The 20,518-nt window shown below is 38.1% G+C and overlaps 1 protein-coding gene across 6 annotated transcripts in view; it reads left to right on the top strand.

Annotated features, from left to right (window-relative positions):
• The window catches only part of ADGRB3 (adhesion G protein-coupled receptor B3), a 466,435-nt gene extending 454,417 nt beyond the window's left edge, over nt 1-12,018 (top strand). For 4 of the 6 annotated variants that reach the window (XM_040598983.1, XM_040598984.1, XM_040598981.1 and 1 more), the window contains 3 exons: nt 1,745-1,780; nt 9,154-9,258; nt 11,207-12,018. In XM_040598983.1, the coding sequence (XP_040454917.1) occupies nt 1,745-1,780; nt 9,154-9,258; nt 11,207-11,395 (330 nt within the window). In that variant the 3' untranslated portion in view covers nt 11,396-12,018. Of the gene's footprint in view, nt 1-1,744; nt 1,781-9,153; nt 9,259-10,015 lie in introns of all 6 variants that reach the window. The other 2 variants (XM_040598985.1, XM_040598982.1) reach the window with 2 other exon arrangements.
• The last annotated feature ends 8,500 nt before the right edge of the window (nt 12,019-20,518 follow it).

The following is a 20,518-nucleotide window of genomic DNA, read 5'->3' as shown; positions in this document are numbered from 1 at the left end:
CACTGAGCCTCTACAGTGGTAGATATGCTCTAATTGTACCTTAAAAATAGATCCCTCATTAAAAATACGTAGATTTCTTCAGGTGCTGATTTACTGTGTAACGATGAAGGGCTATGTCAAAGGTACACTTGTACCGTGGCCCTCATAATATGAGTGAGAGGTAAGAATTTGCTTTTAAGAATTTGGGCATTACATCCTCATATTTTTCTTACCTCTTACTTGTTGTTTCCATGTTCTCAGGATACTTATTTTTGCAGAACTGTTTATTTTTAAATACTCTGTTTAATGTGTGCTACATTAAGCCAAGCCTTGCTGATGAAAGATAGCTTCTCCAAAGCTTGTTGTTGGTTGTTTTAATTGTATTATAAACTGTGCTTTTATACTGCCTCCCAGCTCTTTAGGCACCAATGTGTTGACAATACTACAGTGACAGTCTTCATATTATTGTGGATTGGAGCATCAAAATTTTACTACAAAACCATAAGCATGTCAGAAAGTGGTATTATCAAGAGCTCAGACACCAAACGTTTTCCGCTTTCTACACCTAAAAGACTTGTAAAATTATTTCTTTCAATTGCAAGAAAACAAAATAGCTTACTGAAACCTGCATGTTTGTTAAACCAAATAAAATCAGTGCCTAATGAAGTCAGTAACATTATTCATCCTGACTTAACAAGTTTGATTTGTATCTCGCTGCAGAAATCAGGTGCAATTTGAAAAGGTTCCTTCACCATGACGTAAAGCCATCTTATCCTACCACAAAAAACAGTTAAACTGTAGCAGCAAGCCTTTTCTTTTTGGGGGGTAATTTTCCCTTCCTTTTACACTCCTTTTTGAAGAGGAATGTCTTTCTTCCCATTCACATGTTCTTTGCACTCTTTTCAGCTCTTGCAACCTCGCTTCTTCTTTCTACACCTCTTTAGTCTATTACAAGCCATTCAATTGCCAACCTTAGGAGAAAAAAAAAGATATTTTAATCTCTTCTTTATAATATCTCCACTTCTTTCTGATATAATTTGACTTTATAATCGGTTTCTTTTAGAATCTGTAAAAAAATCTGTGCTAAATTATTTGTGATATGTCTAAGCAATCATATTCTGTTGCATTGTATACAAGTGATTACTTCACTAGTAAATCATTCTTGCTTTATATCAGACGCTTTGAATCAGATTTGTCATAAGTGTAAAACAAAATCATTGCTTTCTTCATCCAGATTGTCATTGCAAACAAACAAGCTGAAGCTATGGAAAGCATAGATGGCTTCGGCTTGATTTTGCTACCAATTATTCCATTAAAATCAATGGAGTTGTACCAATGTAAGCCTGATGTAGGAAAGAATCAATTTCTACCTATAAAAGTCTAAACCATAGATATGTATAGATATCTGTGTAAAGAAGCTCTAAGTATTATGATAATTGACAAATACTGCAGAAAGTATAGAAACAGATTTATTTTATACACCAACAGGTTCAATTGCATGCAAATAACATGCACATTATGCATCCCGGTGAAATGCAGTGTGGTTTATTTCAGATAAAAGAATATGATACTGGTCTAATAAACTGTATGCAAAGTCATGCATATAATCTTAAATTATCAAGATAAAATCTACAACCTCTTACAGAATACCTAATATATATCTGACAGGAAAAAAAGAATGTTATTTAGACTCATTAGCATGATTTGGTGAATAGTCCCCTTGTTAATGCAACCTCTTTTTTCTTTCTTTTTTACTGCTTAATAGAGAAGAAAATCACGTTATTCGGACCTTGACTTTGAAGTAAGTTTTACTGAATTATTCCTGATCATTGAAAGTATTTTCCTAAAAGTAAATGTGGAGTGTCCATTTTAGCAGATTTTAGTTTTCCAACATAGTAGATGTCATAGGGTTGTTCAATTGATACTGTACAGAACATGATGAGCAATTCATTAGAACTACTTTGGTGCAACTTGTTTGTAAAATATTCTGAAATCAAGCTATCATATTGCAATATTAACAATCATGGTTTCAGTTTTTAAATTCTCTGCCTCTTCATTTTCATCTGGGATTTTTTAATTTATTTTCTTTTCTTTTATTTTCCCTGGCTATCTATTGAAAAAGTGTGACACTTGTAGGACAGGCCACATCATTGCAGAAAGTTGCTTTGTTCAAGAGATTCTCAATCATTTGTTCTATCTCTCTTTCTTCAATTCTAATTTACTAGCATATGAGTTTCACATCCAAATAGTGATTATGAATGTGTCAAGTTTGAAACAATGAAGTGCTGCAGTTGTCAAAGCTTATGAATCACATACTGTATAAAAAATCAAGTTCATGTAAGGTGCTTTAGGTTGGATATCCACAATTTCAGACTTAGACCCTGTTGAGTGAGAAAGTTTGGTTGTGTTAGTTAATGACCATTTTGTTCTATCACAGTCAGTATAATTAAATCTCTTAGAGTTCTGTTTATTCGAGGATTTTTTTCTTTCTACCAGAAGCAATACAGCAGTTAGTTTTCAAGGGGATGTTAACCATTTATGGATTGGGGTTTTTTGCATTGGTTGTCTGTTTATGCATATTAATAGTTTGATATAATTCATTATGTGTGTCTCCAGAGAAGTTGAACAATCATTTGCACGGAACCTACAGATCTTGGGCTAAACTTTGACATCGAGTGATCAGTATATATCAACCATGACATTAAAAATTACCCTGTCTGTTTGCCTGTGCAAACAACAGCTTTTTATTACTATTATTATTATTTGGGCTATAAGCACAAAACAGGCACTTTCAGATTTCAGCTTCTAGTTCACAGTAAAAAAAGAGGCAGAACTTGCAAAATGCAGCCATAGCAGTGGTCATAGAAGCCTTGCAATGATAGAAGGGTTTGCTTTGGTGACGAGTTTGTTGAAATGCTGACCTTCCGTGTCTGATTGTGATTTCTTGGTAGTCAGTTTAGCATCATGCCTTAATCTCTTATGTCATTTCCCCCCAGAGACTATAGTTACTTTAAGTCATCATGTAACATAATGCACTAAAAATTCACACAGTAATTTTAAGGAAAATAAAATGAAAAATTACCCTAAATATGCTTTAGGATAAATGTGTAGAAAGGAAGAAGGAAAACAGGAATCAACAGCAAAATTCTGATGAGCAAGCAATTCTAAAATCAAATTCAAGAAATATGAACAGAAGTTTTATAATTATAGTGAAAAAAGTATTCTGAATTTTACTCTTCTTTATTGAAAGGTAGGAATATCATGCCATCCACGATGAGAACGTTCTCTTTAGTATCTGTGGCAACAGATGCTGAAACATTCTTCCTATCGCTCAGGAGAGCATAATTCAACACCAAACAAACACCAGCAATGTGGTGCACATCCTGCTCTCAAGGATGAGGCTGCCCATTCCATATTTTCTTTTGACTCACATAGTTTATTTAAGATGCTTACACATTTTTCTTTTCTTGTTTGCAGCATTGTAGCTCCATAGCCTCATGGTTTTAGAAGTATGATTATAATGCAGGAAAATATAGTTGTTCATAAAAAGGGAAAGATGGGGCCATTGGGAGTGACTGCTGAGGAAGTGAGAGTGGCAACGATACTGTGCCAGTTGCTGCTGTGCTTTAGAAATACTGACTCAAGACTAACCCCATCTCACCTCCCCATTTTATGGGTCCTCTGATTAAGCCTGTGGGCTTTCCTGTGTTCTTACACATAGCATGGCTGGTCGGCTGAGGTAAAGCAAAATAAAAAAAGCCATAAAATGTTCACATAGCCACCCAGATTCCTTTGCTCAGCAAGGCATCCTGATGAAGGGAGTTGAGATAGTGTTGTGTGGCCAAAACACTGATATTCTGATACCTCAACACAGCTTGACTGCAAAACAGAATAAAGCCTGGAGGTCAAGTCAGGTGAGAGTGATTGGCCATACTACTTAAATGTTTTAACACTTTCTTTGCTTTGTCTGTGCCAGCTGGCACTCTCTGAGACAATGTCCTTCCACAGTTCTGAGATTAACAAACACTATGGATATGGTTCTGAGGATAAGAAATGCTAAATACATGGTATGGATAAGACTGTCAAGCTTGGCTCCCTCCATCCTTTTCCTTTTAACAGTCTCCCAGCAGTCACTACACTCTCAGGCTCTCACACGTATCTATCTCTCTATATCCATACAAGACAAACCCTCAGGCTGTGCCTATCTTACCAAATTAAACATTTAGGGGATTATTCATGGGTAACAAAATGCCAGTTTTTATATGGATGAATTTTTAGAATGATCTTTGCTGTTTTATTCTGGACCACCCTTGTCTCTCCAAACAGTTTCCGAAATGTCTTTAGGGAACCAGCGCAACGTAGGTACCATTCACAGCAAGCAATCTGGTTGTAGACTTCTTATTTTGGGAACTAAGAAAATTTAGTAGCACTCATAGAGAACATTCCATTCTAGATGGTGCCAGAGAATGGTTTTGGACATGTTTGACCTAACTGCTGTCAAACCAAAGTTCCATAGTTAAAAAAACCAACCAACCAAAAAAAAAAAAAAAAAAAAAAAAAAAAAAAAAAAAAAAAAAAAAAACAACCAAACACCAAAACAGAGACTGTGCTAGTAGGCTGCAGTGCAACACTCACCTTAATATTGACAATTTGAAGTAAAAACAAAGAAACACAAGACAAGACAAGCAATTTTTTTCCAAGGGTCAAAGACAGCTGCTGCGTAGCGTGAACACAAGCAGACTATGACTGTACTCACCATAAAATACTCTGTCCCTGTTATCATCAATATATGTAGAAATACAAGTGTACTTTTAAGAGTCTTTGCAATGGACTGTAAATAATAACAGTCCTCTGACTGTGTTGGGTAGTGTTTTATATATATATATATATATATATATGCCTCCAGTTGAAGGAAAGGGAAAGAGAAAAGGATGACATCTAAACTGGCCAGCCCTTATCATAGATCTTAAGCTGGTTAGAGAGGAGGATCTCAAAAACTGGGCTACCTGTGTCTTCTTTTCACTTTTTAAATAGTTTACCATTACATTCTTAAATTATCCCTTTATGTAGAAAAAAGGAGACAAACCATAACATGCTGGGTTAGTCTGTAGGCAGAAAATATTTCTGCTACATAACATACTGTCCACTATTAGATTTTGCAAAACACTGACTAATGCAGTCAAACTTTGGAGTTTGTTAAAATTGTCAACATGCTTTACGGCTCTTTTCTTGCTGATACCAAGGATTAATTTAGGCTCATTCATGCAGTCTGGTATCCATATAGGTCTGGGCATTTTGGATCCAAGCTGCTGCTGGCTGTGGTAACCCCAGCTAAGTGCCCTCCAACCCCAGTTATTATGTTCTGGTTTTCCCTAAAGCTGGACAGGTAGCTTTTTAATGAAGGTTCAGCACTAATAGTTAGCTGTCAGATCAAATAAAATTCATTCTAATTATGTTGAACAGAAATACAGATGCTCTGGAAATTCCCAAGAGGACTTTATAATAGGTGTGCACTGACACTTACAAAAACATACCAGAGAGTTAAACAGTATTGACATGCATTTTAGGATTCAAGATCACAGTTACCTTTAAATTCTATGAGAGGGTCTGACTCCTGGATTTCCCCAGCCATCCGACCCACTCTCCCCTTTCTATAAGGGATTCATCGGATCTGCTCTGGTGATAACATTTATGCCAAATAATTCAGAAAAGTGTCTCATTACCTTGCTTGCCAGGATTCAGGTCATCTCTGGCTCTTCTTGTGCTCCACCCACGAGGGAGAGCAAGGGTACACAGGACCAGTGTGAATACCAGAATGTTGTCTTTTCTTTCCACAGTGCAGTAGACTCTTACCAGCAATAATGCTAAATCGATCAATAATTGCTGGAGCTGTATTCTTTCAGAATTTCATGTTCAATAGCTATTCATTATAACACTGCAAACTCACACAGAAGTTTAAAATAATCCTTTTACTAACCTGAAGGCACCTCTTGAAGAAAAAGGTGAAAAAAAATATGCCTGCAGGGAAAAATCCTTTCCCATTCCTAAATCTGGCAACTGATCACACCTATAACATCTTGAAAACACAGCATGTTTCCATTATAGGGCTGGGAAGGCATTCCCCCATCTGTTCTTTTCACTTAGCTGTTTCATACAATACTTGAGAGAGAACATTTTTACCTGCGACAACACCGAAAATCTCCAGGGCAAACTGAATTACATCATTATTATTATTGTTATTGTTATCATCATTAATGCTATTCATAAGATTGACCACAAATCACAAATCTTCATGAGAATATTCGTGCTTGAGCTAGAGTCCAGCTAAAACCCTGTCATAAATTAAAAAGGGAGCAGGATACAGAGTTATGTTTGAAGTCCTTCCCATGCTGATGATAGTCATCCGCACTCTGAATCCTCTTCTGAGAGCAGATGCTCATCAGAGTGAAGCTTAGTCTTTTCAAAACACACACTTGACATTACTTGTGAGTAGAGGTAGAAATGTGGAAAGGGTGTAAGTGCAGTTTGACCACTTTTAGGTTGTAGGGCATAAGAGTTAAAGAGACCACAAGATGTGTGTCTGTAGCCTGGTCGCCAATTCAGGTGCTTCTGGAGGGGATGCAGCATTAATGGGCAAATCCCCAGCTGCAGCTAAAGGAAGTGTGTTTTCAGAGGGAAGCATGAGAAGCCTTTTTCCATCCTGTTGAGGTCCTGATGATGCAACAACCATCCTAGTGTACATCGGTCAAGATCTCCAGCTCTGTATTCGTAAAGCTTATATATCTGTAAGATAGATAAGGCTCTGTTTTCAACATTGCCCGTTTAATAGAGAAAACAGATTAAACTCCCACAAATACTTTGTGTGTTATTTTCTCATAAAGGAGAAAGAGTTATGCAACAGAGCATATTTTTTCTAGGAAGGAGACAAGATGGTGTTTTCTAACAGGGAATTTAAAAGAACTCTAGAAAAGTTTTTCTTTTCTTCCCCCAAAAAAGTTGGAAATTTAAGTTACTGCACCTTCCATTAAGATCATTCTGTATAAGCATTGGGGAGGAGCAGGTGTCACTGGGTAGGAACTATGGAATGGAAGCCAGGAAAACACAAAGCAACCAAAAGGTCCATAGGTACATATGCATACCAGTCATTCTGCTATTAAGAATAAAATGTAAAGCCTTTTTTTCTGGCAGACTTCCCAATGCAAGTGTTTAATTTCTCCTCCCACCTGCTTCTCCTCAGGAACAATGTAATGAACTAAGACATTTGAATTATTCATATTTGCTATTTAACGAATTATTGGGTACATGATTCAGAAAAATATCAGAAAGTAACATTCGCTCTATTTCCTAGCCTTCTATTAAAATTTTTCCAACTGGAGATACTTGTTTCACAGTCATATGTTATTTCCTGATTTTAGAGCCAGTATTTTAAACCACCAAATTTGTTTTATCCCGTGAGCATATCTCCTTATTTCAGCCAGTAACAGTCTTTAAGACAGAACCTTACTTTTTTAAATTCTATGTATATCAGATTTGTTACATATTCCTGCCTACCGTAACAGCAGTAGCTTAAAAGAATCCATAGGAAGTCAATTAAGTGAAACTGCCCCCATAAATTTAGATCACCTATCTCTAGTTAAATTACGTTTTGCAAGGAGTTCCTCACCAAATCCTGCAAGATTTTTTCCTTATTCACCCCACAACTCATGTTACATTAATAGGTCTTTAATTGCTTGCTGTATCTCATGTCTCTTTTGTGAATAATGTTGCCAATTTCCTGTTCTCAGAAGTGAAACAAGTTCTCAAGCTATGATGTAGCTATAGTGAGGATAATATGCTTATTACAACATAGCGGTAGAAATGCATGGCCAAGAAAGCAGCCACATTTCATGAGATTTATAATCACAGAAGGCAAATGAAAGATAAAAGTTAAAATTGGCATTGGTAAAGTGTTATTTGAGGGTCAGGCACTGCTACTCCAGTTTGAAAGGTACTCATCCAAACCTGGCAGAAGGATTACTTGCTGGGAAGGGTCACACTCCGGCACTGCGTATGTAAGTTCACAGGGTTTGTCAGGTACAACACCAGGGAAAATCAGGTTTGACGATTAGTGAACATGCATAGAGGCTGGTGTCCTGCACCTTTCCTATCAACATGATTGGCTGCTGCCCTGGCTGTTACTCAAGTTCAAGCAGACGAAAGCTTAGGAAAAGCCAAGCTGAGCCCATCTGCTGTTGAACTGAGGCGAAGCTTCCTCCATCCCTCCTGTTCCCTGTCCTCAGACCATATAACCATGAATTTGGTTAAACAGTAAGAGCCTTCAGCTTTGCTCCAGAGGTCAGTCTGAGTCCATAGCTGAGAGTGAACTTTTGTTCAGAACTAACTCAGATGGTGGGCTTGATGGCCCAGGCTTGAGAGCAGGCTTCACTCTCCATGTACTGCCAAGGCAGATACATGGCTGAGCACTGCTCCAGCTGTGGGGGCTTGTTTGTCATCCCCGCCTCTTGCACAGGAATGCCGTACAATTATTTTGTGTGGAAAAGTACCCTATGCATGGGCTAGAGGGAGGGTGGGTCCAACTGCCCAGTCCATGAAATAAGGAAGCAAGTAAAATTGAAAAACTGTGCCTACTTTTGTTAATATGAACACTATTTCAACTGCATTTTATAATGATCTGAATGACAAAAAGATTTGTAATTAGAAAGTCATCACATTTGGGGCTTTTCCATTTTGGGCCAAGATTTCTGAGTTCAGTGTTCTCATAAAAATTATTCCAGTAGGGACTATTATAAACTGCTGTTGCTTTCCTATAGAAATTAAAATATTATCATCTGTGCTGAAAACAGAAATTCTAGAAAATATTCCTAATGTGCAAGAGAAATATCCTTCTAGGAAACTGCCATCACTTTCAAAATACTTCTAGGCTAGCACAAAACCAGTGTCCCTTAATTTCAGCAACTCAATAAATGTGGGGTAAAAACAGTCTCTTGTACACAGGAAGAACATTAAACAGAGCAGAAAGAAGGCTCAGTGCAATTCACTTCTGTTGGTGGAGTCTATAGGGAAAAGATGGCCCTGCCAAATTCAATTTACTTTATTATGTTGGAGAAAATAATGCTTCTCTTAAAAAAGCCTAGATTCAATTATAAATATAAGCAATTATGTTCCATTTTGCAGAAGGTCATGCATACAAGAAAGAGGCACATGGAATTGTTTCAAGAGTTAAATCAGAAATTTCAGACACTGGACAGATTTCGGGATGTACCAAAATCAGGCAGTATGGTAAGTTTTCCTTCTTAGATATTTAAAATATGATGGGTCCTTAACAACAAGAGTGAAACAAGAGTCTTTTGAATTCAGTATATTTCCCAAGAAGCCCTCTCTGTGCTACCTTTAGATAGCCTCAGAAATTAGAACAACAGATATTTTCAGTAATCCAACCTATTAAGAGATTCATTAGTTTTTACAACTAGACCATTACTAACTCACTGACATTACAGATGACAAGTAATTGAACTTCAGGGAATACATTTCAAATCTGTGTGTGCCTACCAAGTCCAAGGGACTTCATGTAGAGAAAGCAGCTTACTAATATAGTTTGGCCAATAGGGCTTTTCCTCTAGCTAGGCAAGCAGATATAAAATTAGTTACTACAAACAAGTCCAGCTAAATTCACCTATATGTGAGATGGTCCAGAAAGTGCACAGGTTCTCTTTAATGCCATGTCTTTTCCATAATAGGTTTATAAATATTTACCATGGGAAAAGCAAAAATTAAATCATCCTGAATTGACTCTGCTATCATCATAATTCAAATCTATACACACACACTCATACGCACATGCATAACACCCTGACTATATCTGATAATGAGAGCAAGGAAATAGTTGATTCTGCCTAATTAAAATGCCTAATTTAGTGTGACATATTTGTTAGCAGTAATATTATGATTAGTAACAATTTTTATATAATCTTATAATATAAAAACCGTATATTAAATGGAACTGAGCTAGAATCATTGTATTCTATAACTTTTTCAGAAGAGCTACTCTCAGACATGAAGAGGTATTAAGCAGATGCGAGGCCAATGGATTTACATCACATCATCCTAATCCATCAGAAATTTGGCCCTGGCCCTGATTCTTTGATGAACCTTTAGCTGTGATATGTGTTATTTTGCACCCAGTTCTTGCTCACTCCCCCTTCTGAGATTTCCTGACATGTAAAGTCTGCGTTTGCCTCCCTATTTGAGATTTGCTCTCCACATAAAGCTTAAATTAATTCAAAATCTCAAAGGGAATCTCAGTGGACGAGTTGCGTTTACTCTGTTTTGCATCGGCACTGTGTTTTTGAAAAGTCTGCTAATCAAAGCTGCCTAGAGGAATGGTGTATCTGTAAGATAGTCAGAGAGTGATCCAGGTACCTAAATATAGGCATCTTAGGCTATTTTAGACAGCCTCAGGTGTCTTAGTCTAGAGCATGGTACAAGCAGTGGTGACACAGGACTCAAAGGAGACCTGCACCTCTCATGAAGGCTGATAGGAGATCAGGCAGAAAATCCAAAAGTATCTAAAATGTTGCAAAAATGTGAAGTTTTGGCAACCGAGTCCCATCCAACATGTTACAGCACAAACCATGAATTAAATCAGTCCTAGTCCCTATTGCCTTCTACCCTAGAAAACTTGGCATTAAAAAAAAATAAATCAGTAGTAAATAAGCAGCTTTCAGCCTGTCAATCCTAATATACATGAGCTCATCAGCCTGTAAAGCAAGATGGGCTCTCACAGCACTTTCAAGGACTAGGTTTCTGTGGTTCTGTCATGCACCTGCCCCAGTTTAAAATCTGACTGGCAATCCCTGTTTCAAACCACTCCATATTTCAGGCAGCAAGCTCTTCTCAATTACCTTCCCTTCTTTTCTCCCACCTTTCTGCACAACCACTATTAAAAAGATGGCTATTGGTACTGGATCACTTGGCCATTCCTCATGTACGTTGGTTCTTGTGAAAGAAAGGGCTTAGCTGGCGGCTCAGGTGAGGAGCCTGCCAAAGTGTTGATTGTTCACAGAGAAAGAGTCGCAACAGCGCTGAACACCTGCCAGCCTGGCTCCCTGCAAAGCCATCTCCCCTCTCTGGCTTCTGTGTCTCATGAGAGCACGTCAGCAATCAGCCTTACAAACTGAAAAGACATTATTTCATCCTTGGGTTTAATTCTTCTTTCTTTGGTCTTCAGGAGAACTCAGCACCGAGCAAGGCTCCATGGGACAGTTTCAAAACCACCGGTGACTACCAACACTATACAACAATAAATGTATTAGACACAGAGGCAAAAGATGCTTTAGAACTCAGACCAGCAGAATGGGAGAAGTGTCTGAACTTGCCTTTAGATGTGCAAGAAGGTGACTTTCAAACAGAAGTTTAACAAAAACAAACTGAACAAAACAAAAACAAAACAAAAACTAATTAATTGCACTGACAATAAAGAGACTTTGGGAATCCTGACGCTCCTGTCTGAACATTGTGACTACTTTATGTCAGGCTCTTCCTGTGCCAAATGTCAGTGGTTTTTTTCGTACAGTATATTCCCACTAGTGCGGCTAGTGGAGAACCAGGTGTACAATTCTTACCATCGTGTGTTGTAAGTACCCGTGGAATGGATTTGTAAGGTAATCTTTATAGATAAACCTCAAGCAACAATTCATGTTGTAACAGCTTCATTTGGTTTAGTTTTCAAAAAACTTCACCATGAAGCACAATGTATATATTTATGCAGTTTTTAAAGTTTATAACAGTCTGTTTGGCCATTACTACACTTTTTACTTTATAATATAAAAGCAAAGTTTTTGTCATTAAATGAATGTCTGTTGAGCTACATTCTTCATTGCTTTAAATGCAATAAAGTAATAATCTCACTTTTATATGAATAATATATTTCACATCTTTATTATTGCAGTTTTCTCTGGAAAGCTCAGAGTAGCTTTCTCTGCTGCAGCTGTGTATAAAATATTTAAAATGTTGTATGGTGTAAATAAACCTTTGTCTACATATCAGTTTCTTAGTGCATTTTATTCTGTATTTGTTTATCTTAAATTTGCATATTTATAAAGTTTTCTTTAAAAACACATATTGCATATGTATTTGGAGTTTTAATAGTACATTGTTCTAGCTCCTGCAAGGAGATTCTAAAGCATATTAGTAGGTTTCTATAGCCATTCTGCATTTTCTTAGGTGCTCTTTTGTGACAATGTGCCACATAAATTGGACTTGTGAGAATACTATTACAATTGTTTTGTTGTAGAAGAATATTTGTCTTTCTGCAACAAGACAAATAACGGAAAATAAGTTCTGATGAACAACACCCAAAGAAAATGCTAATTTAGAACCATTACGTCTTGTTGCTGTATAACAACAAGAAAGACTTTAAAGATAAAAAAATCTGAAGTATTTTAGAAAAAAAAATCAGTGTGTTTCATATTATAAATCAAAAGCAGAGCATGATTTATGTTGAAAATACAGTAAACCAGTTAACTGTAAAACTAAAAACAGTTAAATTAAAGACCAAATCTCCCTTTCCATGCTTAGAACCAAAAGTACATCTTAAAATCTTTCCTCATCTACAACGTAACTGTGTAGGGCAGGTATGGGAAGATATTGCAAATCTTCAGGTGCTGGTACTGTATTCCTAAAGAAAAGTTTCCAAACCTGTTTTGGTTCCTGCTGTATGGAATTGAATATGCTGAACAGTAATAGATGGAGAGCTCTCAGAAAGGAAGAAAACATGACCACCAATCTCCTTGGGCAGAAAATATACTAGAACAGAGGCTTGTCAGCAAGAGCTTAACCCAGAGCATTGGCAGAAGGAGATCATCATCCATCTGTTGAGAGAAACATACTTAGGATCAGCCTCAGGACCAACCTTAAAGAAAGTGTTTGAGTCTGTAAATGCTTTCTCCAAACCATAATAAGGTACTTAAGTCACGAAAATGAACCTGATTCTGCCTACTTTGAGTGAGCATCTCATGCAGAGTGCAGACTTCTCTAATCTAGTGCTTCAGAATCTAAATCTTTACATAAATAAATACATAGCTACAAACCAGGTATCAAGCCCATTAATTGGTGTAGGTGCCTAGAAGTTAGATGATGTAGCACTGAATATCACAATACATCCATCAGTCAGAACTGGCCCTTTATCAAGAGTCTGATGCAGATGGAGGCAGCTGACAAGGCTGGCTCTACAGCCTACTAACACCACATCTCTCAGATCAGATAGTGCACCAAAAAGCTCTCATTTTGTATCAAGTTCTAATCTAAAAAGCACCTATTTTCCTTTTAGATAAAAATACAACAGAAAATGCACATTTTTTAAGGAATTTCTTCAGTATGGTAGGCATTTCTCAAGCAGAGCATGCTTTACAAAACTTCTAATTTTTGAGACCAAATCAGGAAGCTTAAAATTATATCAAAGCCAGATATAAGCCTTAGTATCCTCGTTTGATCTAAATATAACACAGAAAGTGCTAGACATTTTTATTTTCCTATATATTTCCTATTTAGAAATACTAAAAACATGCTGAAACCCAGTGTGTTTGCTACTGATGTGACTGCTTCATATTAAAGCAGAGTTTGTATTTTGTAAACAAGATGCTGCATGTACTTACCATTTGCTGTTCAATGTCTCTGAAACGGTGCAAGTCAGACTGAACCCAGCAGGAGTTTACAAACTTGTATGTGCTGGCTTAAATGCTGGTAGAGCACCAAGATGTTTGGCATTACACTACATGCAGCTAAAAACTGAGTCAGAACTCCCTATATTATACTAGGCACAGACATGACAGGGGCCCTGCCTTTGCCTGCCGGGGAGGGCTGGTGCCACCCAGCATACTCTGTGCTACCTCACCTGGTCTCCAGCTGCAGCTGCAGAAAGGTCCAGGTGTCTGAGGGCAATTCGAGTGTTGGAGGGCCCAGCTAACCAGTGTTGCTGCAGCTGGCACCAGAGTCTATTGAGGCAGTTGAGCTCAGCCTAGAGTTTACCTTGCTCCCATTTATAATGCATGTTCCCTAGACATATATATTAAAAAAAAAAAAAATACCCACCAAAACTTTTTGGGAAAAGCCTTATTCTCAGCAGTTCAATGCAAAACAAATTACGGCCTGGACTTTTTGGTGTAGGGAAGCAGTGCATACAGGAAATCAGCTGAGCAGCCACAGATCACTCAGATCCATGATTTCACATCCAAGGCTGTATAAAGGAGTTGGGTGCTGCTGGCATAAAAGTGCTAACAAAGTTATTTGATGCATGGACCCTTGCCAAAGTGAGGTTATTTAACCCAGAATCTTCTGGGGAGGCAAACTGAATTAGTCATTATTGAACTTCAGCTCATACTCTGCAATATCTCTCGGAAATAAGGAAAGAGAGATTAAGTGCTACAGGGGACAAGAGGTAGAATAGCAGTGCTGCCACGCTAATGCACCTTTGGAGTGCCATGGGGTTAATGTTGGCATATATGTAATGCTAATGACTCCTGATGATGAAGATTTAGGGCAAAATTGTAACAGAAGACACAAACAGATAGGGGTCTTTTCTATTTCATTCACTACTGAGTCTAAATTTTCTTATAATTGGTGAATCAGAACTCTTCTCTGATAAATGTTGTCTTGACACTCCTCCTATGAAAACATCATTTGCTTCTATGATGACAAGGCATAAATCACCTAATATAGTTTTATACAGGATTAAACTGGGGTAGATTTAAAAAAAAAGAAATCCAGAAAAAAAAACATTAAAAAAAAAGATAATAGAATCCTCCAAGCCCCAAGCTGCATCAGGTGAAATGTTCTCTGATACTTTGGTTTGTCTCTGTTTCTCGTAGCTGCTAGGTAATGCAGTACTTAGAGACCAGAGTTAACAAAAGGTCTGCTTCCTGCTTGGAAGGCGGCATCCATCTGTCACAGCACCAGCAGTGTGCTTTCCATCGAGTTATACAAAAGGATATGGAAAGCACTTTTAGCAATCAGCAGATGGAGACACTGTATATTGATAGCACAGTTTCAGTCCCTCAGGCATTAGCCTGAGGCTGTGCTGTATCTCTGGATAAGCCACAAGATGCAGTTTGTATGAGCAGACTTTATTTCCCTCTCTCAAAAAGTGTTATAGGCATATAACACTTGTGCAATCAAGCCTGTTCTCATGTGTGGAGGGAAGTAAACAGAAAGGTACTCAGCTGAATATGAGCCTGGAGAGCTGTGACTCATTTCTAGCCAGGTCTCAATCAGTGCAATGGTGTAATCTTTGCTACTTTTCTAGAAACATCTTTCTTTGCAAGGAAAGCAAAAGACAACTCACCAAGAAAAATTCAACTGCTGATAAGAAAGACATGACTACTAACCTTAGCACTCTCACTGAAATGTTCTGTCCATTATTTACAATTATAAGGTAAAGAAAGAGCCTTTTATCTGGTTTTGACAAAATCGTCTCTTAGATAGGCTGCATTGGATCATCCTGTGGCAATAAGTTACTCAGATTAACCACACTACAGTACTGCTCCTCTTGTTTATTGTGCACTAGTTTAATTTTATAGCTTATTATTTCTTATGAGGAACAGGTAATAACTTTTACCAATTCAGCTTCCTCTCTTGACTCTAGAAGCTTCTGCTATAGGCCCCACAATTACAGCTTTTTCAGGCTTACAAACCCACACTCAGTTAGTTCTCACGTGGAAGTCCTTCCCTGATTTCTGTCATCCTTGTCTCCTTTACAGCTTTTGCAGGTCTGCTGATATTCTTAAATAATTCTCAGTAAAACCTGAACTTATTAATGGGCTCTGTTTGACCCCTGCAGAAAAAGGAAAAACTCAACCAGGAAGCTTCTAAAATTCCTTTTCATTCAATAGGTAGTGGGAGGGAACCCAAAAAAAAAAAAAAAAAAACCACCAAAAAAAAAACACAAAAAAAAAACCACAAACCCCCCCCCTCAAAATTACTTCAACTTTTTTATTTATCTGTTTAATGGAAAATACATTACCATCTCTTTGAGCAAGACATGGGCACCAGGCAGCTTCTCTTAAGTAATTGTCTCGACAAGTGGACTTTATTGATTTATTTTCTGCTGCTCCTTCTCTCTGGTGCTGTGAACATAGACTTTCTTTCTTAAGAAGCACTCCTGCAGCAAGACTGGTAGTCATCCACAGCCCATTGGTTGAGTTTTACAGTCAGAAAGTGAGCAAGTACTATGTGAATCCTTTCAGACAGAATAGTAGTTTCCCACATCCTGAAAGGCTGCTGAATTCTGAGCTTTTTTTTTTTTTTTTTCAGTTTTGGTAACCCCTTTCCTCCAGCTGTATGTTCAGAGAGTGACATCCAGTCACTTCCTGACTCTCTTTAAAACTTGGAACAGGCACCAGGAAGGGTTTGGGAGATGCTGGTCATGGCTGTTCTAAGAGTTAAGCAGCTGTACCTCAAGAGAGGTGGGATTTAAGAAACAGGTCTAGTCTTAATGTTTTCTTGTTGATTAGCTTGGGCAGCTATTGGGAAGCCTATTCTTTGTATGCATCGTATAAGCAGATCATATGTCTTGTTCAACATAGGAGTCAAGCTTAAGAGACAGGCACCTAAACGTTACATAATGTAATGCTGACTATCAAAAAAATCTATGTCCTTTTGCAGATCAGATTCCTAGGAACTGAAATACTTGAAAAACTCTGGTTCTCAGAATCCAATTTTAAGTACAGCAACAAGCTAGTGTTTTTCCCTATCATCAGTTCAATGATTTATTTTGATATGCCCTTAAGCTGTTGACTCAGGAAATTGCAAAAGGTGATGTTTAAAGGACATAACATAAAAAAGAAACTGGAATTGATTAGTAGGTATGTTTGATTGCTTATTCGGTGTCTCCTTGGACCTAACCACTTTATTGCTCGCTCCTCTGAAGAACTGTGTATTAGGAAAGGATTTTCAGAGCTCTGTTTCTAATAATTAGGTTCTTGAATCAGGCAAGAATTAGTTACTACAGTTTCTAAGACAGATAGGTAGAATCCATTCTATCTAATTTAGAATTCTAACTAAAACACAGTCTTGCCAATATTTCAACCAAAGAACTCTGCAGAGCAACTTAACTCCACTTATCACGGCTGTCTAGGTTCTTTCTGTAACCTAAAGGAAAAGGGAGGCACCTCTGAAGCCCAGCTAGACCCAGCCAGTTCTCTAAGTTAAGTACTAACTTCTTTCCATTGATTGCGCAGGGAATTTAAAAGCCTCCCGAGGACAATAAAATTCTTCTAAATTAAGCACCAGATTTAGCTAGGTTTAGTCATCAGCATGTGAGCTAATGTCTAAGCTCCCATTATAATCACTGTAGAACAGGTCAATACAGTCAATGGAGCCTAAAGACCAATTCAGCTTACCTTTACTAGAAGCAGGATGCAGTTAATACGAGATGTCTTACAGTTTTTGAAACATTTGCATGGGGATTGCAGGTATGAAACACAACTTAAGGGAGACTTATACCCTTCTGGTCCAAGTAGGACCCCACACTGCATTTAAAATAATACTATACACTTGTGCTTAGACATGTGAATCCAGCACGAGGGAAAGATTTTCTGAGATGCTCTGGGATATCCAGCCTCCACCTACAACTCCAGAGAGGTGTGGGGTTCTGGATCCTATGTCGAGTTTGCCAACTTCACACGAATGTCATAGGTACCCTCACTATCCCACATTGCCACTACTTCCACAGAATCCAACTTGCCTGCTCCTCTTCTGAACATTTCTGCCCATTCAAGTAGAGGATTCATCTTCTCTATACTTTTATCGTTAGACCTCTAAATCCTACATGTGAATTATCCAGATCCTCATCCTTTTGAGAGGTAAAGGACCCACAACCCAGGACAACCTAAGCTGCCAAGTATCAGTGGACTGTGAAAAAGCACATATTGGAAGATTGTATACGGGTCAGCCAGGCATGCAGAAGCCACAGAGCCAGGAAAATTGCAATGTTATGCTTTGAGCTGGTGTTAGATTTCAGCCACAAATGGTCTGATGTAGAACACGAATGCTTGCCATACTGACCTGGCACTGCAATCTTGCTTTCTCATCCATGAGATTCTCCTAACTATTGGGCAACAGTCAAGCTACTTCTTTCTTCTGTTCATCTGGCCTTCTGGTGGTCGTATTTCTGGTCCCACAAAGACCAGACTTGAACTAAGATGATGACAAGCGTGTTTACCGGGGATACTGTCTGATCCCTCAACTTCCAGCCTTTTCCTGTAACTTAGAAGGTGGTGGTTCAAACCTTCCTAAGCTGAGTAGGACAGGGAAGCTTTCCAGCTTCCTCATGCTGGCTTCTGGCCAGCAGACAATTATGCACAGAAGGAAAGACAGTCCCACTCTCAGGGCAGATAAAGTCAGTAGTAGTCAGTGGGTAGACTCAGGCCATGCTATCTGAGAACAAATTACAGACTACGATTGCCACAAAAACATTAGAGTGGTTTCTCAACCACTCCCTGAACAAATCAATTTGGGCTTAAGATGCCACAAATAAAACCCAACCAATTCACAAAGGAGATTACACAGAAGTAGAGAAGATAACCTGTTATGCCATAAAAAAACCCCTCAACAATGGTAACATGAGAAAGGAGGGAAAATTCTGGTTTACAGCTTAACCCTAACTGCACTGTAAATGGTGGGTTTCAGGTACTGTATAGAAAACTACAGGAAAAAAAAGAATATTTTCATTATCTCACAACTAAAAAAATGAGAGAATATCATAAATATTTAATAGCATTATAAAAGAGGAGAATACACACTTTTATCTGTTAGGTCTGCAAAGCCAAAAAAACCCCACCCATGCTTAATTCCAGTCTGAAATAACTTTACATAATTTCATCATATATGATTTCAAAAAAGTAAAGATTCAGAATCATCTGCCTCAGCACCATCTTTTGGTTACAATGTGATGGCTATCTTTTGGGGGCTAATTAAAGGATATTATAACATTTACATTTATTCAAAGTGCAAAGAGTCTATTAAACTTTGACTTGGAAATTTATCTGGAAATTTTACTTTCTGAAAAAGCTCATTAAAAACATATGAATATTGAATTAAAAGATTTGAAGTACTGGGGTTTTTTTCCTTTAATTTACCATGGCCACTTAAGACCCTATGTTCTAAAACTGGAATGACAATGAAGAAACTCAATAATTTTGGTAGGAGAAAGCAAGAAAATCCTTTTCCCAGCAAGTAATATTTGCATAGTGAGAGGTCTCCTATGTTAATAAAGAAGCCTATTTGAGGATGACAGCCTTCAAAACATGCATCAGAACTTCAGATCTTAACTCGGTGTAACAGATCTCCAAAAGGCAGAAAGAAAATATCCTTTTTTCATCACAGAATGAGTTCCAAAGACAGGATCCACTTTCTGCATCTGAGCAGGAGGTTGTGACCTCTGTTAGACAACCAGGATTGAAGACCTCTTGCTCCATTTTCAATCTACCTAAAATCACAAAGTGCTGGAGAACACTGGAAACTCCAATGATCTGAAGATGCCACAGAGCTCACTGCAGCTACTGAAACAGTAGCACATTTTGTGTTGGGTTGTAGGTGCTTGGCTACAAAATCCTGGACTCTCAGCCATTTTTTTATGTTTTTACGGTGTTGAAAGTTCAAGTCCACAGCATTTACTTTCAGTTCTGGCCAGTCATGTGCCACAGCTGTTGTATCAGCAAGCAAAGACATAAGCAGATGACTTTATGGAGAGGTGTAGTTTTTGAAAAAGAAAAAGAAAAAGAAAAAGAAAAAGAAAAAGAAAAAGAAAAAGAAAAAGAAAAAGAAAAAGAAAAAGAAAAAGAAAAAGAAAAAGAAAAAGAAAAAGAAAAAGAAAAAGAAAAAGAAAAAGAAAAAGAAAAAGAAAAAGAAAAAGAAAAAGAAAAAGAAAAAGAAAGAAAAAGAAAAAGACCAGGATACTGTTGGACATCTCTGCTGCACATTTCTGTTGGCCCATCCCTCCTGCCTCTCTGCATGGCTGTCCTGCTTGGACATTCAACTGGCTGCCCCAGCCTGATGTAATCTGCAATCCTAATAAGAATGCAGCACTGACAAAGATGTTGAACTGGACAGGTCTCAGAAGACACCCCTGCAATGCTGCATTTATAATCCACCTCTAAACTGACCAGCCTTTGATTCCAACCATTTTTTTACCCATTCATCCACTGCCACCCTATTAGCATCTTAACTTGGTTATAATCACAGAATCCCAGAGTGGTCGGAGTTGGAAGGCACCTCTGCAGATCAGCTAGTCCACCCCCCTGCTAAAGGAGGTTCACAGAGAGCAGGTTGCACAGTTGTGTCCAGGCGGGTTTTGAATGTGTCCAGAGGAGGAGACTCCACAACCTTTCTAGGCAGCCTGTTCCAGTGCTCCAGCACCCTAAAAGTAAAGAAGTTCTTTCCTCATATCCAGATGGAACTGCCTGTGTTGCAGTTTTTTCCTGTTGCCCCTTGTCCTGTCACTGGGCACCCCTGAAAACAGCCTGGCCCCATCCTCTTGTCACTGGCC

Source organism: Falco naumanni, chromosome 6 (assembly GCF_017639655.2).
Source record: "Falco naumanni isolate bFalNau1 chromosome 6, bFalNau1.pat, whole genome shotgun sequence".
NCBI lineage: Eukaryota > Metazoa > Chordata > Aves > Falconiformes > Falconidae > Falco > Falco naumanni.
Note: the sequence above shows the minus strand (reverse complement) of the source record. Positions and strands in the feature narration are given on the sequence as shown.